General features: G+C 49.4%; 1 protein-coding gene across 7 annotated transcripts in view; it reads left to right on the top strand.

The window, feature by feature from the left end:
• Positions 1-22,498, top strand: part of LOC143826688 (von Willebrand factor A domain-containing protein 5A-like) — a 38,149-nt gene that overhangs the window by 163 nt on the left and 15,488 nt on the right. For 2 of the 7 annotated variants that reach the window (XM_077315576.1, XM_077315577.1), the window contains exons 2-11: positions 4,284-4,370; positions 4,767-4,969; positions 5,667-5,889; positions 6,301-6,473; positions 6,843-6,957; positions 7,113-7,291; positions 7,565-7,653; positions 8,811-8,955; positions 9,678-9,757; positions 10,843-10,957. In XM_077315576.1, the coding sequence (XP_077171691.1) occupies positions 4,284-4,370; positions 4,767-4,969; positions 5,667-5,889; positions 6,301-6,473; positions 6,843-6,957; positions 7,113-7,291; positions 7,565-7,653; positions 8,811-8,955; positions 9,678-9,757; positions 10,843-10,957 (1,409 nt within the window). Of the gene's footprint in view, positions 1-4,279; positions 4,371-4,766; positions 4,970-5,666; positions 5,890-6,300; positions 6,474-6,842; positions 6,958-7,112; positions 7,292-7,564; positions 7,654-8,810; positions 8,956-9,677; positions 9,758-10,842; positions 10,958-11,153; positions 11,319-11,447; positions 11,552-12,241; positions 12,448-14,072; positions 14,175-15,047; positions 15,159-15,576; positions 15,613-16,548; positions 16,701-17,063; positions 17,188-17,499; positions 18,756-19,861; positions 20,012-22,140; positions 22,232-22,498 lie in introns of those variants that run through there. The other 5 variants (XM_077315575.1, XM_077315579.1, XM_077315578.1 and 2 more) reach the window with 5 other exon arrangements.

A 22,498-nucleotide genomic window follows, 5' to 3' on the forward strand; every position in this document is an offset into this window, starting at 1 on the left:
GTGAGTGCAGCCGTCGCGGGTTCGTTCCGAGCCCCGATCCGGGTAGCCCAGGCGGGGCCCTTCCCGGTAGCTAAATAGGGTCGGCCCTGGGGACTGCTTTTGGGAGGGGGGTGGTCAGCAGGTCATGGGAAGCCCCCTTGGAGCATCTCCGGCCTCGGGATCCCGGGCAAGGGGTCGCGCCGAAAGGCAGCTGCAGTTGCCTGGCCAGGAACTGTCAAGCGCCTTCTGGGGGTCTTGCTTGACCCTCCAGGCCATTCGCTGGGGCTGTAGCCTTGGCAAGAGCCTTGTCGCTGCCTTGCCTTTGACAAGAGCCCTTGGCCTGTGCCTTTGGCTCTGGTTTCCTCGGCTTCTCCCCTGCTCCTGCCACACAGGTTGGATAATGCGCTTTCAGGGGGCTTTGGCAGGCTGGGCCCACTCTGCACACATTGCATTCAGCGTCCCGTGCAGAACAGCAAAATCTACTTCCAAAGTGCATTGAAAGTGTGCAGAATGAGGTGTGCAGATCTGAGTCCCGGATTGTCCCGTGCCAAGCTGGGGGTTTTTCTAAATGGCTTTGTGTGCGGGATGAACAAGATTACGGGTTTTTAGAGAATTCGGCGCTCCCGCCCTGTTAAACGGACATGAATTTCTGCCTCCTCCTTGTTTGCACAATCACGCTTCTCCCCCCCTCCCCCCCTCCCTCCCTCCCTCCCTCCCTCCCTCCCTCCCTTCCTTCCTTCCTTCCTTCCTTCTTAAGCCCCCTCCCCTTGCAGGCTGGATACCCATCCGTCTCCCGCCCCCGCCCCCGCCCCCGCTCCCGCTCCCGCTCCCGCTCCCGCTCCCGCTCCCGCTCCCGCTCCCGCTTAATTTCTAAAGACAGAGATGCTGGAGGGGGGTAGGTGGGTGAGGCAGCCCTGTCAGGAAATCACAGTCAAGTCACCTGATCTCCAAGCCTTGTTTGCTGGGAGAAAACCGACTTGCAGCTGTTTGGGTGCTGAGAGGTGGATCTTTCACTTATGCAGGCCCTCTGAAGCTTGGCTGTATTATCTGGGCTGGAGAAATAATACTGGGAGAAGTGGGTTGGCTTGCTGTGTTCTTGCTGGGAAATTCTTCTCGAGGAGCCTGTTTGCAATTTAAAGGGACAGCATCTGCAGCAGATTATTCTGGTCAGATCACAGGTCCTTAATGATTGACCAGAATAATCTCCTCTATGTAAAAATCTATGTTTTTAGTAGTTTTACAGTCTAAGCAATTCTGGTTTTGTTCGCCAATTTATATATGCCTTTAGCTGGTTTATGCTTCTTGTTCGCTATGCTGATTTCTAAGGCCGTTTCCACAGTGACTAAAAACTTGGCAGCAGCACCCATAAAGCTCTGCGGAATTTCCTTACTATCACACAAAATCTCATTCTGAATCCCAAGAAAACAAGTGTTTCCCCCCTCCCCTGGGAGGGAATTTCCAGTAACCTGAAGTGAAACTTAAAAGTCACATGGGGGCACTGTTTCCCACGTGAAATTGATGACATTTGAGATCTGACCACTGTTTTGTCTCTGCCCGCATTCCTCCGCACCCTGCTGTTTTTTTTTTTTAATGTGACCATGATTACGCTACATAGTTCCTAAGTAGCACAAGCAGGATACACACACCCACTGCCCCCCCATCTCCCCCTCTAGCAAGATTGAACGTTCTTTATCAATTTCATGAAGAGAAATTCAGCCGTGGTCAGTTTCAAGTCAGGGAGGCTACGAAAATTGTTCATTTCATCCAGCAGCTTTCCTGTGATATTTAAAAAAAAGCTTCTTTGTTTTACAACATAGGAGGTACCTAATGTAGCAACTGTCTTACCCCCCCCCAAAAAAAAAAACATGCACTATATGGGGAGGAGGGGGAGGAAACTGATGAGACAAGAGCTGTAAAGAATGGGTGGTATAAAAATCCAGATAAATAAACAAGGTGCTTTCCTGAAGTGGCACACTAAAAACAAAGGGGCAAAGGACCATCTTTCCCAAGCAGTCTTTTAATTTGCACTGCTTCCAAGAAGACTTTTTGATGGTGGAAATGAGCCACACAGCATACAAAGAAGGGAAGCATTGGGGGCTTTTCCCATAGGAGGGGGAAGAAGGGAGGGAAGCAGGAGGTTGACAGTGAGAGCAAAAAACAAACAAACAAGGAAGGGGTGGGACCAGATGCCCGTGCTTCCGAAAATAGCATGGGAGGCAGGACCGCCCGCCACTGTCTGCAAAGTAAATGTGAACGGCATGATGTGAAACCAGTCCTCAGTATTGCCACTCAGGCCGTTTATGCACTGGAGGTTTCATACTGGACTGCAGGCTGGAGTTTTAGTCGTGGTAGGTTGCCCCACCTCTTCCTGCACCCACATGGGGGAGTATTTGGCCTGGTGCACTTCATCCGCCCCTGATTTGTGCTCCTGCATGGGAGCTGGGGCAGTGAAGTTCCCAGTGCATAAACGGTCTCAGAGACGACATGTGCAGAGAGCCAGGTACAAATTCAATGTCAACTTCCAGAGGCCAATATGAAGGAAACCTGGAGAATACAGGCCACTGCAGGAAACCCCTAACTGATCATGTATTAATTTTGCCTGTGCTGGTCTGTGACCATAATAAAGACCCAACTGACGGGCATCTGCAGCATCTCAGAAGATAGCTTCCCTGAAGAATCCAGGAAAACCTGGCTCGTTCCAGCCTTCCTCTTGTAGGCTAGCCAGTCCATGTGTCCAACATTTATTTATTAATTAAATAATTATACTGCCCTTCCCAAGGGCTCAGGGCAGCTTATATCATAAATCATAGTAATAGAATTCAAATTGAATGTAAATCTAAATTTATTAAAATATTTACATTGTTTAAAAACAGCATAAGACAGCACTATTCCTCGAAACATGGGAACATTTTGCATTTCTCAACAAAGTAGGGGGGGTAAAGTGTTAAAACAGGATATTTCAGAGGTCAGCTGGATGTGTCTGCCCATATGCATTCATTTATGCGTAGGGAGGCCAGTTTCATTGGCTGTCTGTGGGCCTCAACCAAAGGCCCGGCAGAATAGCTCTGCCGTGCATGTCCTGCGGAATGGCTTTAAGTCCCACAGGGCTCTGATTTCACTTAGGAGAGCGTTCTTCCAGAGCCAGGTCTGAAAAAACTCTGGCTCAGATTGAGGCCAGCTTTACCTCTCTGAGGCCAGGGACCTTCAGGAGGTTTTGAGCACTGGAGTGTGGACTCCTGTGTGGGACATTGGGGAGAAGGTGTGTGATTTATCAGTAATGTTAGAGAAAACAATTCCAACATCCCAGGACACGATCCTGGCCGCTCGATGTGATTCTAAGCCAATGGTTTTTCGGGTTCCATTAGAAGCGTTGAACTGAATGTGGCTTTCTAATGTGTACTGATGAAAACCATCCTCAGCAGTATCTATTCCAGATGAGTCATCCTAGGGGGGGGGAAAGGCTCTGGCAGTCTGGGCTTTCAAACATCCATTGTCTATTTAATCCTTTTCACTGATTAAACTGGAAAAACAACTTTAGAATTTGAAATAGATCCAATTTGTATCATGGTGAAGCGTTGAACACATAGCTTCATGAGGGCCTAGCAGCAGAGAGTTTTTGGCTGGTTCTGCACTTACTTAGTTTATTCCATTGTGGATCTTGCTGAATTCAGATTGATTTGAACTCAGGTCTTCCCCTATCCCCCCCTCCTCCCCATTGAAACAGAAAAGTGTTCTGCATGTGATTAGGGAAGCTCAGAAGGGGAGGTAGGCAAGCACAACAGAAGCCTCTTTTCTTGAAGGGGGTGGAGAAGATTGGAGACAGCAGAGGAGGGGGAATAAATCCAACAGGAAAATCTATGCCGAGACATTAGGGCTTCCCCTTTAAGGGAAACCTTCCATCCTGGGAACAAGGAAGCCTTTGAACTGATGCCCTGGCCAATCAGGGCTTTTCTACAGTGTTGGCGGCTCGAGGCAGCTAGTCAGTTCAGGACAAGAAGTGAGCTGCACTTTACTCATGCCAATTTTTCAAATAGTGAACGTTATATCCACTCCAGGATATTGCAGGAGAAATATAGAGTCACTCTGGATCAATCCTGCTTGTTACAGAGTGAAAATTTAAATCATCCAAAATCATAATGAAAATCGCATTCAGTGTAGACGGCAGGGTACACCTGTGATTAAAATAAAAGCTCCGTGCAGATTCAGTTTTGATTAGAGTCAGGCTTTCGGGGGCTTTCCGACCCAGTAACCAAATTTAAAAGGAAAAAACAGAAATTCATTTTTGTTTTGTTTTCTGAAGCTAGAGTTCTCACTGCGAGCCAGCTTCGCCTCCAGAAATCTTCGCGTAAACATGACGGTCTGTGGACTCCTCAAGAACTCTCGGGAGCCAGGTAAACCTCCATGTGGTTATTCAGCTCCTTTTGTGTGTGTATGATTGATCTATTTCTAAAGCAGGCTTTCATGATTGGTGGCCCTGGAAGGGTTTCCCAAGTGGGTGGGAGTTGATTAATTTTTAATATATTTTAAAATTTGAAATATTTATAGGTTGATATCACCAACCCCCCTAAAATGGTCAATGATGGGCCTGGAGGGAGTAGGGAGGGTTCCCGGGGGGGGGCATGTACACAGCTATGCTTCTCAATGATATTTTGTCTGATTGTGCCACTTCTGGGGTTTCTCAGAATGTTTCAGGGGGTTCTCAATGGTGAAAGTTCTCCTTCTGTGGTCCAGGCCAGGTCTTAAGTTGACCCTGTTGACCTAACTTGTTCCCTGTTCCCTTGCCCCAGTGCCCTTGCAAAGCATCTCCGTGGACGTGGTGGTCCGTGGCTTCGTGGCCGACGTAGCATCTGAGCTTCGGTATAAGAATGAAGAGAATAACCCTGTGGAAGCGACCTTCGTCTTCCCTCTGGACGATGAAGCTGCCGTCTACGCTTTCGAGGGCCTGATTGGCGGGACGCGGATTGAGGCCCAGATCCGAGAGAAAAAAGAGGTGACGGGGCGCATGGGGGGATGGCCTTTGAGCAACCCCTGAAACAGTCTGCAGGCTTCGAGAAACCCAGAAGAGCCACGTTCATGCAGAATATGGTCGGGAAGCAGAGATGGGTTCATGCCCACCTGTGGCCCCTCCCCTTCCCACCTCCCCCAGGCATATCATTGATCATGGGCGGGGGGCAGGTTGACATGACCATATAGGGTCATATCACTCAATACAGGTTTAACAGATTTCAAAATATATAAACCAAATTAACTCCCACCCATTTGGCAAACCCTTCCAGGGCTGTCAAGAAACCCCGGGGTTTCAAGAAACCCTCATTACGAAAGGTTACCTTTAGACTATAGTTAGTAAGCAGCAATTTGCATTCCCTATGGACAGCATATTCACCAATATAATAGTTTACCATATTTCCGTCAAGTGGCGAGCAGCTTGCTTTATCAACATATTTATTTTTATAATCTGGCATTCCCAGTTGGTTCAGGACCGGTAGCATCAAAAAATATAGAAAGTAATATGCTTTACATAATTAAAATGGTTACTATAAGGGGGGTGGGGCTAACTTATATTGGCCGGATTGGTGCCTGGTGGGTGGGATTCTCGGGCAGGAGGCCCGCATTTCCTCGCTGATAATTTCCTGGACTCGGCTACGTGTGCACCCAGCGCCCCAATGCTCCCTCCTTTCCCGACACAGGCCCAGCAGGAATACGAGGATGCCCTGAGCGAAGGACGACAAGCCTTCCTGCTCGAGAGGGAGGCCAACACCAGCGACATTTTCACCTGCAGCCTGGGAAACCTTCCTCCCAACGGGGAAGCCACGCTGAAGCTGCGCTACGTCCAGGCCTTGGCCCCGGAGCCCGACGGGGCCGTCCGCTTCGTCCTGCCTGCGGTGCTCAACCCTCGCTACGTCCCCCGCGGTAGGTGTCCCTCTTCAAAAAAATGACTGGCCATAAAGGTAGAAAGAGTGTGGTTAATATTTTATTAACCATCAGGGAGGTTATGAACATCCCAGCAAGTCTGACGCTTTTAACAAATGCATCAATGATTAAAATGTGGGGTTTGGTGCCAGAGGCTGTAATGATGGCCACGGGAATAAACTGGGAAGGTCTCAGTCTCTATGCCCTGTTGTTGGTCATCTGGAGGAGCTGCATGGTTTTGACATCAGGGGAAGGCCTTAGCCTTGGTCACTATGCTATGTGCCCTCATCTGCCGTAACCCGATTTCTTCTCCCTCTGATACGAGAGAGTGCAAACAGTTCTACTGGTGAATTAAGACAGGATCTTCCCAATCTGATCCATAACGGTGTCCTGGCCTATGTCTTTCTGTAGGGTCAGAAGGGGGCACAGTCACCCAAAAGATACCACGAGTGGCCAGGGGAGAGCTTCCCTATACCCTCAGCCTCTGTGCCACTCTGGAGTCTTCCCATGGCGTCAACCGGGTGGAATCGAAATGCACCCTGGAGCCCCTTCGCTACACAGCGGAAGACCGGACGGCTGCCCAGGTGAGGAACTTTATGGTTTGTGCTATTGGTTGTTTCTGGAGGAGGGCTCTTCCACACATACCCCCAGAACAGTCTTGTAAGCTGTGCCCCAAATGGTTTCTGTTCATGCATAAATAACCTACATTTCAGCTCAGTGGTTCATAGGGACATGCCACAACAGCTACGGTCTAGATCATCCATTCTCAATAGGGGCCACATGGCCCCCTGGGGGGTCCTGGCACACTTGAAGGGGACCACTGACTGTTGAAATGTGAAAAGGGGGGTTCAAAGGGCTTAGGAAAGGGTCACTTGAGAACTGAACCGATGAAATACCCATGATGCATGATGTCATTAATAGTTCATCTTAATTCTTGTTTTTCCCTCCCAAAGGTCTCCTTGGCTGAAGGGCACCAATTTGACCGCGATGTGGAGCTGCTGATTTATTATGAGGAAGTTCACAAGCCCAGCGCAGTCCTAGAGGCTGGGAAGCCTGGAGCTGAGTCAGGTAGGCAAGCTGTGGAGGGGGGCTGAAGTGCAGGGGATTCTGGGAGATTCATTTGACCTGGGTATGGATAGATGGTGTAATACTTGGTGAAGAGTATGGGTCACTTACTTGGATGGAAACACCTGTAGAATCTCCTTTCTTCCTGTGCAAAACAGGCTCCCTGATGGGGGACCCAGCCCTCCTGGTGACCCTGTACCCCAGCTTGAAAAGTGCCCCCAAGCCCAGCCTGAGTGCCACTGGGGAATTCCTCTTCCTGCTGGATCGCTCTGGCAGCATGGAATGCAGCTCTGATTCCAACAATCCTAATGCACCCCAACGGATTCAGAGTGCCAAGGTAATACGAAGAAGTTGCATGCTGCAGCTTCTGAAATAGGGTAGGTGATGGGGAGGCCGAGCAAGGAGAAAGAGCAGGGAACATGAGCAGAAACAGTCTGTGCGGTCATGGAGAATGTTAGGTGATGTGGAAGCAGACTAAGAAGAATGCCGGAAACGGGTTGTATAGGGAGGAAGTAAAGTAGGCAAGCAGGCTGGAAGGACTCTGGAAGGACAGACATAATGTCCAAGGGGCATTTATGATGGCTGTAACTTTTCTCTCCCCCTGCCCCAGGAGACCCTGATTCTTCTCCTGAAGAGTCTCCCTCTTGGATGCTTGTTCAACATTTATGGCTTTGGATCCACCCATGACTCCTTTTACCCGTAAGTGGCGGAACATGGCATGCTTGTCAGCCCCCTTCATTCCTTGTCCTTCCTCTTTCCCCTAATGCTGTCTGGGCTTTCTGAATCTATGGGGAAGGAAGAAGAAGAAAGGTAACACTGGTTCATTGCAAGCCTTGATCTGCTGCGGTCAACAACAAAAAACTGTAGTCATTCCCTTTGGAGTCCTTGCTTTGGGTGCCCCTGCTGTTTGAGGGTTTGTGTCTTTCTGGGTTTTCTTGCCCACACACCTGCTTCTTTTGGAAGGGGACATCTTGGACTCCAGAAACTCTCTTGACCTTTCCCATTACCATTTGTTTTCCCATTCCTGTTTTTGCATTTCTAGCCCAAGGGCTTTTTTTTTTTTTTTACTAAGCATTTGTAAAATTTTCAAATATACAAAATAGCTACAGAAATATATATATATAGCAATATTTGGTGCACATTATAATTGACAGATGAACAGTATATCTTACCCCATCTAACTCCCTGAACTAAATTAGTTTCAGATAATCAGTTGCACTCTCAATAGTCTTCGCTTATTAAAGTCCAATCCCTAAATGATGTTACTTTATTTTTCCACAAATCCTTTTTTAGAAAAACAAAAACCCATAACTTAGTAAATGTGTAATATCTCTACATTTTATGTAAGCACGAATAAAGTAAGAAAGAAATTTGTCTAATGGCCTTCTGTTTACCATATGAGTCAATTTCACCATGGCTGTTAGATTAGTCAATTTCACTACCACTTTTAGATTAGTCAATTTCACCATGGCTGCTAGATGAGTCAATTTCACTACCAGTTTTAGATGAGTCAATTTCACCATAGATGTTAGATTAGTCAATTTCTCCAACCAAGGGTCCACTCCAGGCAGCTCTATTTGCTTCCATCTTGATGTGACAATCTGGCTGCAACCATAACCCAGTGGCTTTCTTGTTCTCTGCTGGGCAGCCGTACCCTTCCTCGGTATAGTTAACACCTCCTCTTTGGAAGCAACTTGTCACTTGAATTTGAGTGAGTGAGGATATCTACTGGGCTAGAATGCTGGAGAAGAAAAGGATTTGTAGATGCTTGGGTCAGCGCGGGATGTGGATAATGTGGTTAAAAATAATCAGAAATAGGTGCTTGACTTTCTGGAATTGTCTTACACCCTCTTCAGGGAGAGTGTAGAGTATACCCAGCAGACCATGTCAGAGTCCCTCCAGCGTGTCAAGGACCTAACCGCTGACTTGGGAGGCACAGAAATTCTGGAGCCTCTGAAGGCCATTTACGGGCAGCCTGGCCGAGAAGGACATCCTCGTCAGGTACCGAGAAATCCACTGGGAGCTCATTTCCTTCTGTACGATAGCTACAGTGTGTGTTTGTTGGCTTGCTTTGGCCGGCAAGTTGCTGCTAACCTGTTGGCACCCCATGTGGTGGTCAAGGCCGGGGACATTTACAGGCTGTTTGCCATTGCCGGCCTCTTTGTAAACACCTGTTATTTATCAGTGGTCTCCCATCAAAACACTGATGAGGGCTGACCCTGCTTAGCTTCTGAGATTTGACAAGATCAGCCTAGCCTGGCCCGTCCAGGTCAGGACAGTGACAGGGTCCCAAAGGCCCTTATTATTTAAATTTGCCCTTACCGACATAGAAGTGAGTGCTCTACCCCTCCTAATTGTAAGCCTTCTTGGTATCACCTCACATTGCCTTTAGAACCAGATGCTTCTCTGCTCCGGTTTCTGCACCCTGTGGTGGTGCTGCTGGGAAATGTTCAGTGGGGTAACATTCATTCCATGGGCTGGGCTATTGGTGCCATGTTGCCCAAACAGAACTTTAAAAGAAGGAGAATTCCAGGGGCAGCTTCTTGAGTATTTTTATGCATTCTCCAGCTTGAAAATCATTGGAATAACAGACAGCTTCAGGCACTGGAATCACTTGTCCCTTTGAAAGGCTCCACTGGATACCAGAGAGGATGAATAAAACCTTCTCTGTGCTCAGGGATCTCCATAGGTCCCAATTCCCCATTCTCCTCCTTCTCTTTCAGCTGTTTGTGTTTACGGACGGAGAGGTATTTAACACCGATGAAGTCATTGCAGAAGTCCAGCGTCACAGCAGTTCCCACAGGTTGTAGCCTGGAACAAGGGATCAAGCCCTCTTTTCTCCTTGTATCCTCCTTCATATCACCTTCTCTGCCCTAGTCTCCTCTCTCCTTCCCTCCATTTTTTTTCCCGTTTAGTTCTGGCTTTGTTCTGGTTTCTGTTGTATGACTTTTATGGGTCTTTATGTCCTTGTATTGTTTTAATGATGAGCTTCTTGTGGCGCAGGGTGGTAAGGCAGCAGACATTCAGTCTGAAAGCTCTGCCCATGAGTCTGGGAGTTCGATCCCAGCAGCCGGCTCAAGGTTGACTCAGCCTTCCATCCTTCCGAGGTCGGTAAAATGAGTACCCAGCTTGCTGGGGGGTAAACGGTAATGACTGGGGAAGGCACTGGCAAACCACCCCGTATTGAGTCTGCCATGAAAACGCTGGAGGGTGTCACCCCAAGGGTCAGACATGACCCGGTGCTTGCACAGGGGATACCTTTACCTTTACCTTTTTATTGTTTTAATGGGGTTTTATTGGGGGGTTAGCAGGCACATTTTGTAACCCGCCACGAGCCGGTCTCGGGAGTCGTGGGGGAAAAATACATAAATAAATAAATAATAATAATAATTTATAAGGAACAAGCAAAATCAGACTGTCTGCAAGCTTGTGGAGCCTGATAGAGAGCGAAGGTTAAAATAATGGGGGAGTGGGCGTGCTTTAGTCCTCCTGTTGCCCCTTATTTCAGTTCATGGTTGCCATCCAGCCGGAGTTCTGTAGAACTCACAAGCTTGCACACTGTTCTGTGTGACTGTAAGGCAACAATATCAGAGTCCAGTAGCAACTTGTAAGACGAACAAAGATTTATTCAAGGCGTGAGCTTTCGAGTGCAAGCAGAGTCTGAGGAAGAGAGCTTTCACTCGAAGGCTCATGTCTTGAATAAATCTTTGTTGGGCTTAAAGGTGTTACTGAACTCTGATTTTGTTGTGCTACTTCATACCAACACAGCTAACCATTTGAATCTATCCTTACGTAAGTCAACCAAACAAAGTGTATTGCACAGTTTTTGTTTATGGCTACAAAATTATTTTTAAAACCCTCGGGGATTTTTTGCACGTTTCCTTTCAGGTGCTTCTCCTTCGGCATTGGCGAAGGGGCTTCCACTGCCCTCATCAAAGGAATCGCTCGAGCAGCTGGGGGCAGTGCCGAATTCATCACGGGCAAGGAGCGGATGCAGCCCAAGGTGAGGATCCAGGAGCCTAGATATGGAAGAGAGCGCTCTACCCCTTCCACATGAGGAGGAGAAGGGGAGAAGGAGAAGGAGAAGAAGAAGAAGGCAGTTGTCCTGGCTTCAGAAACATACACAGCACCATTTTGATGTTATTGGCCAAGAATCCCTGCTGTCTTTAGACCTGTGTGTGCCTATTTTCTTCCTACAGGCCTTGCAGTCTTTGAAGAAAGCCCTGCAGCCCGCAGCAACGAAGATTTCTCTGTGTTGGGACTTGCCTCCTGGTCTCGAGGCCGTGCTCGTGGGGCCCGGTCCCCAGGTCATCTTCGAAGGGCAGCGCAGCCTCATCTATGCCCAGATCCGTGGGCAGCATCAGGCAAGCGAGCTCCGTCCATCCCTGTCCGTCCCTCTCGGGCAAGGGAGCCCTGGGTCCTTCTGAGGCGTGTGTATTTCCAAAATGAATCCCTCCTTTCCATCTGCTCTGCCAATTTCTTGTCCTCTGCAGTCCTCAGGGGCCTCCGAGGGATCTGTCGTGCTGCAGTACGTCTTCCAAGACCAGACTTGCACAGAGACAATGAAGTTCCCCCTCCAAGCTGAGAAGCAAGACAGGTGGGACACTCTCATGCCCCCTCTCAATGGCCAATGTGATGGAGTTTACTTGGGGAGAGCTGTGAAGGCTGCAGGGAGGGGGACATAACTCGGGGGGGGGGGGGAAGTGTTCTATCTCCCCTCCCCGAGGATTTTTTCTACTGTTTATTTGTTTTAGTTATTTTTGTAATAGTTTTTTTTCTGATAGGTCAGATATTCTGGGGGAGGACTGAAGACAATAACCTGTGAAATATTTTCCCTCTTTGAATGAGGGAAATGCTTTTTAATCACTCCACTGTGTAGTTTTCATTATCGAGGTCCTCCTGACCTAACTGAGGAGTAGAAGATGTTTCCTCAGTGCTACCATCCGAAACTGAGGCCTGGACCAGTCCCCGCATAATACATTTATCCATAAAGCTGACACCTCACAGGGTGATTGTAAGCCGCGTTGAGACTCCTTCTGGTAGAGAAAAGCAGCATACAAGAACCAACTCTTCTTCTTCAAAGATATCAGGGCTCTCTCAGCCTCACCTCCCTCACAGGGTGTCTGTTGTGGAGAGAGGAAAGAGAAGGCAACTGTAAGCTGCTTTGAGACTCCTTTGGGAAGAGAAAAGCGGCATATAAGAACCAAAAGCGGCATATAAGAATCTCTTCTTCTCTTCTTATTCTACTCTGCAACAGATGCTCCGTTTCTCTTCATTCTCTCCCCAGGCTCCCTGTTCACCGCCTGGCAGCTCGAGCCCTGCTGCAGCATCTGGAGGACGCGAGAGAGAAGGATGAAGAAAAGCAGCGTCTGGCCCTGCAGACGAGCCTGAACTCCGGGGTGGTGTGTTCCCAGACGGCCTACGTGGGGGTGAACACGGAGCTGGGCCAGCCAGTGCAAGGCCCCCTTGTCCACCGAGACATCCCCCTCGCATGTGAGTTGAAGAGCTGGGCTTGATCACAGTAGGACTCATGACCTGGACCCGGGGAATCAGAACTGACCTGACAGGTTCTCTGGTTCTGTTCAAGTCCACATCATTATTAGCTATCAAGCTGTATTCTGCATGCAGCTCCATCGGGTCAAAAGGAAGCTAGCTCAACAGCTGCTGTATGATCTACAGCAGGGGTAGTCAACCTGTGGACCTCCAGATGTCCATGGACTACAATTCCCATGAGCCCCTGGCAGGGGCTCATGGGAATTGTAGCCCATGGACATCTGGAGGACCACAGTTTGCCTACCCCTGATCTACAGCACTGTAATTCCAATGCATGAAACTCCTGCCGACATGAGTTTTAGGCATGCTGTAAAAAGTGGGTGGCAGCCTCAGCCAGCACTGGATAAAATGAGTCCAATGGATTATATAATTGTCTCTAAAAATCTGATGTGAGTTCTGAGGTCATTTGAGGTTTCATCCTTCTATAGTAGTGATCATTTTCCCTTAGTAATATTCTGGACCCTTCCATTGAATCGGCTCCGGTTAACCCAGCGCTTTGAGGGTCTTGTTAGTGATGAGAACTGCCTACCAAGAATTAAATGGGACATCAAGACAAAATAATTAGTGATCTGCTTAGCCTAACGTCCTTTATTAACAAAACAAAAGAATTTCTTTCTAACTCCGAAAGCACCTGAATTCTAAAAAGGCATGGGTTTTATGCATGCTGTTAAAAGTGGGTGGCAGCCCCAGCTAGCACTGGAAGGGCGGCCAATCAGGAGAGGCAATACACTAAGGAAATAGGTTAGAGACCTTCATGGCTAAATGGAACCTCCATGTTCCGGGGGAGCATATAGCTGCATGCTGGAGCCTCAGCGCAAGTGGTGGAACACTCTTCCCTTCCAGCCAGCCCAGTTTGTGCTTACCGAAGAAAGCTATCCATCAAGGGTTGGAGACCAAACGTCATACGAGATGACCTTCACTTGATCCACTCAACTAATTTGTGTGTTTTTCTCCAGTCAATGTAGAAAAGAGAACAGAAAGCCAGGCCACGAACCTTTGAAGGGGAACCATAGTCCTTAAGACAGATTCAAATGGGTAGCTGTGCTGGTCTGAAGCGACAGAACAGAATTCGAGGCCAGTAGCATCTTGAAGACCAACAAAAGTTTCATTCAAGGTATAAGTGTTTGCGGGTGCACGCCTACACAGTTATCTGAAGAAGTGGGCATGCATGCAGCTTATACCTCAACTAAAACTTGGTCGCTCTCCAAGGTGCTGCAGGACTCGAACTTGGTTTAAGTCCTTAGAACAGGGGTAGTCAACCTATGGTCCTCCAGATGTTCATGGACTACAATTCCCATGAGCCCCTACTAGCAAATTCTGGCAGGGGCTCATGGGAATTGTAGTCCATTGACATCTAGAGGACCACAGGTTGACTACCTCTGCCTTAGAACACTCTGCATTTTTCTGGCCCAGGATTTGGAGACGGAGGAGAGGTGCTGAACCCGCATTTGCTGTTAGGGTCCTTCCTGCTTTGCACTTAGTGAGTGGGGAGGCAGGAAACTAACATAAAAAAAAAAGACGGTTGCATCATCACTTCAGCTCTTGTCTCTTCCCCCACAATTTAGACCACGGCGCTAGAATGCCATTACTTAGGAAGCGATGCAAACGTGGATCGCCAGTCTTGATGGCTTGCAGTGCCCCCATGCCGAGTCCGGCGCATTATGCAGGTAACTGAAGCAGCCTCCGGGGAGGGCGGTATATAAATATAATTAATTAATCACCAGAAGACCCCATTTGTGTTCTGGACCAAACATGCAGGCTCTGAGCTTTCTAGGGTTCAGTGTGAACATGCCTTTGCGTGATAGTGTGGGAAGGCAATAATGCCCATCCGGTCTGTCACTTGCGCTCTGGAGCTGGGTTGCCCTAGAGTTTTCTCCAACGGTGAGTTTTCTGTTGGGGAAAACCAATATTTTGAAAAGAAAACGTTTGAATTGCGACTGGGTTGTAAGGGGGTGGGCGTGGGGCAGGAGACACAGTATGGTGGGGTCCCATAGACCAGGGGTAGTCAACCTGTGGTCCTCCAGATGTTCATGGGCTACAATTCCCATGAGCCCCTGCCAGTTGCTGGCAGGGACTCGTGGGAATTGTAGTCCATGAACATCTGGAGGACCACAGGTTGACTGCCGCTGCCTTAGACAATGCCCATCCAATGGAGACACAGGAGACACAGTATGGTGGGGTCCCATAGACCAGGGGTAGTCAACCTGTGGTCCTCCAGATGTTCATGGGCTACAATTCCCATGAGCCCCTGCCAGTTGCTGGCAGGGGCTCGTGGGAATTGTAGTCCATGAACATCTGGAGGACCACAGGTTGACTACCCCTGCCATAGACAGATGCCTGGAGAACAGCCCCCCATTTTCTAGGGAGCCCCTCTTCTTCCCCTTTCTCTTTTCTAAGGATCTGGCAAATACCACCCGCTCTGCGCTTAGTAAATCTTAGTTTTCTTTTCTTAAATATTGGTCTTGACGAGGTCTGGAAACCTGGTCATCAGAATGGAGGTTTGAAATCATTCTCAAGTTTTATATTTATATGATCTGCAGACCACTACGCTGGAAAGCCACGCCTTATGAAGCAAATCAAACTTGGAGCTCGAGGCATTTTAGCTCAATGTGCCTCCAAGCGTGTAATGTCCACGAGGAAAAGTGCTCAAGGTAACAGAATCAGTGCAACCACCAGAGAATCCCATTCAGGGGTGGCCAAATGGTAGCTCACTGGACATCCATGGACTACAGTTACCATGAGCCCCTGCCTGATGACCAATTGGCAGGGGGCTCATGGTCCTGGTAGTCCATGGGCCATCTGGAGCGCCATGGTTTGTCCACCCCGGAAATAGATGATCTGCAGACTGTCATAGGTTCAGCCACGTGTTGTGATCTAGCTGGTGTCTCTTTGAGGCTGATGATGTAGACCTTACAGTGGCCAGTCAGGGTAGATGTGCAACGGGGTGCCTCTTTCCTTGCCCCACAAAGCTAGTTATGGAACCCAAGGACGGCCATCAGCTTAATGGGAACCTTCAAAAGTAGCGAGAAAAACACAGTGGAGCTGAGTCTGTTCTTTGTGTTTTCACAGCACCAATGGCTTGCATGGCCCTACAGAGTGCTGAAGGTAATGTATCAAAAGGGTTTTGGTTAAGTGGGTGGGGCAGAGGAGACTGAAGGACCGATGGTCTAGCTAATGAACAGCTTTGAGTGGCCGGAGAGAAAATCAAATAGAAATTGGGCAATGTTGATCAACACACTGTTGGTACTAAATGTTGGAGGTTCCTGGCTCTACAGAAGTATGGATGGACTCGGCTAGGGCCAGGGCTCTTCTCGGCCTTGGTCCCAACTGGTGGAATGAGCTCCTAGAAGAGCTGATGGACCTACAGGACCTTTCGTAATTCCACAAGGTCTGTAAAATGGAGCTCTTCTGCCAGGTCTTAGGTTGAGGCCAGAGCCAAGATCGACAGGGCTTCTCAGTCTGGGCATTTACATCTCTTCACCCCACCCCTAGGCTAGTTTGCTCAGGAGGTAGAGGTAGAGGGTGTGGGGGACGTTATTGGGGTTTTATTGATCAATTAAGTTTTATTATGGTAAGCTGCCATGAGTCCGTGAAGAGTGGCGGGATATAAATCCGAAATTTTAATAAATAAATAAATAATCCATCAGCATCCGGTGAGCGTAGAGTGTCCAAAGGGGAACGAGTGAGAAATAAGGATAAGGATCACAGCACAAAGACAGAACATTGGGCAGGACAGAACTTCGCCTGACTGACTTGAGATTGTAGCCATAGCTGGCTGATGCGTTCAGGTCCTCTGGTGGCATGCACAAACCCTGAGCCCAGTGAATTCCATACGTCAACCATAGGTTGCATCTAGAATATTGTGCCCTGGAGCCTTCCAAGTTAGATAGAAGATCCTTCAGCCCTTAGGGGTTTACTTGGCAGCTAAGAGGGAAGTCTCCCCAAGTCAGTAGTAAGCCATGGCAAGCTCTGGAAGCAAAAATCTTGCAACCCAAGGCTACATATTCCTGGCTACGTATGATTTGGTCATTCTCATCATAGACGAGCTAGAAGTCTCCCCTGCAAAAGAGGAACCCCCTCTCTTGAGGCTAGTCTCCCTGCAGAATGCTGATGGCTCGTGGGGCCTCGACTCCAACCTGGCCGGTCTGCTGGGCCTGAGCGAGGCTGAGATCAAGAGCAAGACTCCTGAGCAGGTAAGTTCCAGGGCAAGGCTGGAACCTGGCATTAGAACGGGTGCCTCAGTGGGGAAGTTGACATTTTAGGAAGCCATTCACTTGGGTTCCAGATGAAGATGAGCATAATGTAAAGCCTCACCCAATTTATGAACTTCAGATCTGATTCCAAACCTCTAGTGAAGCCAGCCCCAGGGGAAAGGGTGGAGACCATGTGACCATGGTCTACTTGGGGAAGATGCCAGTGCTCAACCACAGATTCATATCCTGATTTGCGCCCAGTCTGACAGCAGCTTCCTTGCTCTGGCTTGATCGTAGTTAAATTAGGCCTGCACAAGCCCTCTGAGTAGGCAGGACTCACTGTGTCTCCTTCCCCCCCACTAGGTGGCCCCCAATGTGTGGGCAACTGTGCTGGCCATCCTGTGGCTCCACTCCAAAGCTGCAGAGCAGAGGGATGAATGGGAGCTGCTGGAGGCGAAAGCGCTCAACTGGCTTCAAGCAACTGCAGGTGAGGGGTTGTGGCGGACGGAAGAAAGGATCCCGACAACAGGGCGAGAGGGATACAAGGCTGAGAGTGGAGCTACAACATTCGCCTCCAGCCCATCTCATGTCCTCATGAGGGTCCAGTTCTCCCCAATACTCCTCTCTCCACAACTTGAAATCATTGGGGGAAATAGCCCTGTGTTTACCACTCTCTCTACCCCCTTGTCTGCCGTACCCTCAGTGTCTCCACCATTGCTGGGCAGCCCATTCCCCCCTCCCCAAGGGCAACGAAGTGTACACTGTATTTTCTCTGTGACCTTTCCTGTGTGTCTCGTAGGGTCTCATCTAGCAGACTGCGTGGAGACTGGAAACTCAGTGCTGGGCAGCAGCGTGAGCCCCCAGACGTTGGGTCTCTGAGCTCCTCTGTGTTCCCTCGTGCCTTAAAACTGGAATTCTCCTGCTTCACTCCCTCTTCGCATCCTGCCCCAGTGGAACCAGCCGCTTCCATGAGGACTGGATGGAAAGCCTTGGCCAGTCGTCCGTTCTCGTGCCTGAGGGTCTTCCTCGCCGGTGTGTTGGGGCTCCGCCATGCCCAAGGGGCTGCTGTGCTTTCCCCAGCTTTGAAGTGCCTTCTGGTCCCATGTCCTCATTCCCAGCACATGCTGTGTGGCAGGCGCAGGAAGGCTCTGCCCTTCATAGGCTCTGTGGTTGTAAATGCTTAGCATTAGCATCAAAACGAATTCTACAGCTAATCAGGTGTGAGCAATAAATACAGTTTCCGGTGGAGCTTTCTTCTGTATACCAAAGAACAAATGCATCGGAGGAGAAATAAATGGAAAATCCACATCCCTCCAATCGCTTAAGCGTGTGTGTGTGTGTGTGTGTGTGTGTTTTTAGACAAAAAAAGGGATGTCTACTTTTCTCCTCAGCAGCACATTCCCCACAGTTGTTCACCATGTAAATACAACTTTCTAAAGCAACTATATGTTCTAGTTTCACACACTCTTGGGCGAGCCCCATGTTCTCTTCAAAAACGCGTGGCACAACTTGGGAAGGTTGTTTTTGAACGTGAGGGAAAATCCCTGCCTCAGTGGTTCGTTTTCCTCCCCTGGAAAGCGAGACCGGGAGTCCTTGCCCAGAGCATAAGTCCAGCTAGCAGTGACCACGAGAAATGGCTATTATGAGGCACATTATCCCCAGTGGAAGGTGCGTGTCAAATGGAGAGGGGAAGGAAAGCGTGACGGTGTGTAGGTGGATCTGAGGTCTGAGGCAGCATCAAAGAAGTCTAAACATAAATAGAAACCTCTTGCTTGAGAGAACTTTCTCCTAAAGTACGCCTGGTGGAGCTCTCTGCTCATTGAAATGATTTCTCCCATGTTTGTGTGAACAACAACTGAATTTCAAGGGGATTGATTGGCTGGTTTGGCAAAGAATTATCATTGGCTGTATTTGGATGTGTGTGACACAGTTTACTAATGTAACGGAATTAATTTTTGCTATATATTCCCACTGTCGTGTAAGGAGTTCTTCATCTGAGGAAGAGTGCTTGCACTTGAAAGCTCATGCCCTGAATAAATCTTTGTTGGTCTTAAAGGTGCTACTGGACTCGTTCTATTGAAATCTCCAGGGATATTTTAAAAGTCAGCCAGATATCTTTTCCTGGAGGTTCTGCCGCCCAAATGGGTTATCGACCTCCCATGCGAACCGGCCCTCATGCCATCCAACTAAACAACCAGAACTTCCCAAATTCGTCACTGTAACTGTGCAGCAATAGGCTTTGGGTGGCGTAGAGGTAAATAACATCATGCTACTCTGAAAAGGGCAGCTAGAAAGACCCGTTGAAAACCTGGCAGTCTCTGGAAAGCAAAGGGAAAAACATAAGGGAGGGTTCACACCCTTCGTGGCCATAATCAGGGAGAGCACCTTGTGGGTCTTTCATTCTGCACATCTTAGACCAGGGGTAGTCCACCTGTGGTCCTCCAGATGTTCATGGACTTCAATTCCCACGAGCCCCTGCCAGTTGCTGGCAGGGACTCGTGGGAATTGTAGTCTATGAACATCTGGAGGACCACAGGTTGACTGCCGCTGCCTTAGACAATGCCCATCCAATGGGCTATTGCACATTTGCCGAGCAAAACAGGAATCGCGTCTTCTCAAGCGCATGGAAAGGGCCAGATCCGACGTGGACTTAAAGGGATTGTGAGCAGTTGCGAATCTCACGCCTTTCTCAGTGGCAGGTTGAGAAACGTAAGGCAGAGCCGGGCATCTGACAGTCTCCGGGGCCCCCTGGCAGCTGCTTAATGCCCTCGGAGCCATCCGCGTTGGTTTTCCCCGGAAGACGGAGTGGCGGAGCGGGACCGGTGCGCACAGGTTGCAGGAGGCATTGTCAGCGCGCTTCTGGAATTGGATCTCCCCGTGCGGAGCAGGAATCTACTTGGAGCGCGTGTTGAAAGGGGCAATCTCCGTCGGGCGCATGCTAAGCCGTTTCCGCCCAGAGCGCACCCAAAGGCCTCCGCCCAAGCCCAAGGACGCGCTTCCACCCGCCCCAAGGCGCAGCTTGGCGGATAGGACAGGAGAGGAGCGCAGCGCCCCCAGGCGCCCCGGCCCTTCCCCGGTTGCGCGCTGAATGCCCATTGCTCCTCCTCCAGCCGACGAGCCTCGCCCCGGAGGGGGCGGCCAGAACGGGAAGCACCTCCTGAGGCAGCTCTGCTTTCGCTTCGGCCTCTCCGCAGGTGCCCGAGGGAGCGAGCCGCCGTCGAGGACTGTGGCGAGTGCAGCCGTCGCGGGTCCCGTCCAGTTCCGATCACTCCGGGTAGCCCAGGCGGGCCCCTTCTCGGCAGCTAAGTAAGGTCGGCCCTGGGGAGCGCTTTGGGTGGGGAATCCCGGGGTCTGCAGGTCATGGGAAGCCCCCTCGGAGCATCTCCGGCCTCGGGGGCTGTGGGCTTGGAAGGAGCCAACTGGTGCTTGCGTTTGACCACAGCCTGTGCGTTTGGCTCTCCTTTCCTCTGCTTCTTCCCTGCACCTGCCACACAGGTAGGATGATGTGCTGCTTTCAGGGGGCTTTGGCAGGCTGGGCCCACTCTGCACACACTGGATTCAAGGGGCTTTTGCAGTTGGATTGTCCAGTGCGAAGCACGGCAATTTTCTAAAGTGCTTTGTCCTACGTGTGCGGAATTAACAAGATTCCAGGTTTTTAGAGAATTCAGCGCACTGCCCTGTTAAACGGACATGAATTTCTGCCTCCTCCTTGTTGCCCAACCACGCTTTCCCCCCACTTCTTAAGCCCCCTTCCCCTTGCAGGCTGGATACCCACCCCTCTCCTGGCCACCCCACCCCTGCTTAATTTCTAAAGACAGAGATGCTGGAGGGGGGTAGGTGGGTGAGGCAGCCCTGTCAGGAAATCACAGTCAAGTCACCTGATCTCCAAGCCTTGTTTGCTCGGAGAAAAGCGACTTGCAGCTGTTTGGGTGCTGCCAGGTGGATCTTTCACCTTCTCAGGCCCCCTGAAGCTTGGCTGTAGATAAGTTTGGGGGTCTGATTGTGGTTCAATGAAAAAACAAACCTAGGAAGGGGGGAATAAGAAAGGAGCCTGTTGGCATCTCAGAAGTTTCCCGTGTCAGTTCTTGTGCGTCAGAGCTGGGGATTTCCCCCTAGAGCTGTGTTTTTTTCTGGTTGCAGGATGTGTAGCGATTCAGGCTCCCAGGATGAGCAGGGATGGAGTCTTGCGCCCTAGCCAGGAGAAGGAAAAGAGCAGGCAGGGTTTCAGCTGCCAGTCTTGGAGGGTTTCCGAAAGAGGATACAGCAACTCCTAGGAATCCCAGATTCAGTTCTTGAGTAGTGCATCTGTGCTCCTCTTGAGCAAAAGGAGGAAACAGAGCTGTCCCCTTGGCGATCAGCCAGGGGTTTTTCCCCTTCCCGTAACAAAGCAGGGGTAGCCACACCTTTCTGGTGGTCAGTTTTGTGGGCTGGAGCCCTTCTGCCGGCCGCAGATGAGGCCGTCGGACATCCCAAAACAACAAGAGGTGTTCTGTTTGTGCTTTTTTTTTTTTTTTTAAACGGGCATTAACCTCATCGCCCTTTTCTTGTCAGCTATGCTCTCACTCTTGGGGCTCTCCCAGGTCCCTTCTCAGTAAATTCAATTCTTCAGCCATCCCCCCATTTCTCTCTGGCTGCTTTCTGGCTTTTTTCTGGCGCCTCCTCTTGAAATGCGTGTTTAAAAACTCCGATTAATACTGTTGTTCTTGTGCAGAAATCCTTCCTTGCTTTTTTTTCCCTGGCCCCTGCTGGGAGTTTAACTCTCTCATTGCAAGCCAATGGACAGGGCCTGTGTCAATATGGAAAGGATATTATCTGGGCTTTAGATATAATTCTGGGAGAAGTGGGCTGGCTTGCTGTGTTCTTGCTTTTGAGGAGACTGTTTGCAATTTACAATCCCATAAGAGGTGGCATTCAAAAGCACTATGCATCTAGGATTCTATGCCTAGGCATTGCAATGGAGAAGTATGATTAAAAAAAAATAGTGGGCATCACAAGACCTTTAAACTGCATCAGAATATGGAGGAAGGGGATTGGTTGCCTCAATTGATTGACAAGCAGAAGCGAAACTTGTATAAGGTGTGTTGCTGTCTTCAGACACACAAATAGAAGGCAGAAAAGGCGAAACAGCAAAAAGGTGAGGGGGGGCTTTGTGGAGAGATCTAACGTTGCGCTTCGCCATTCCGCGGGCGTGACGCTATTTTTACTAATGTGCGCAAATGCCCCCATTGTCCATTTAATCCTTGTCACTGATTAAACTGGAGAAACAACTTTAGAATTTGAAGTAGATCCCATCTGCCTCATGGTAAAGCATGACCACGTAGCTTCATGGGGGTCTAGCAGCAGGGAGTCTTTATTAGATTCAGGCTTTCGGGAGGCTTTCTAACCCTGCAACCAAATTAAACAAACAAACAGAAATACATTTTTGTTTTGTTTTCTGAAGCTAAAGTTCTCACTGCGAGCCAGCTTCGCCTTCAGAGATCTTTGCGTAAACATGACAGTCTGTGGACTCCTCAAGAACTCTCGGGAGCCAGGTAAACCTCCATGTGTCTATTCAGCTCCGTATCTCTGTGTGTGATTGATCGATTTCTAAAGAAAGCATTCTCAACCAAGCTTTCATGAAACCCTAGGGCAGGGGTAGTCAAACTGCGGCCCTCCAGATGTCCATAGACTACAATTCCCAGGGGCTCCTGGGAATTGTAGTCCATGGACATCTGGAGGGCCGCAGTTTGACTACCCCTGCCCTAGGGTTTCTCGATGGCCCTGGAAGGGTTTCTGAAATGGGTGGGAACTGACTAATT

The sequence above is a fragment of the Paroedura picta genome, chromosome 16 (genome assembly GCF_049243985.1).
Source record: "Paroedura picta isolate Pp20150507F chromosome 16, Ppicta_v3.0, whole genome shotgun sequence".
Classification (NCBI taxonomy): Eukaryota; Metazoa; Chordata; class Lepidosauria; order Squamata; family Gekkonidae; genus Paroedura; species Paroedura picta.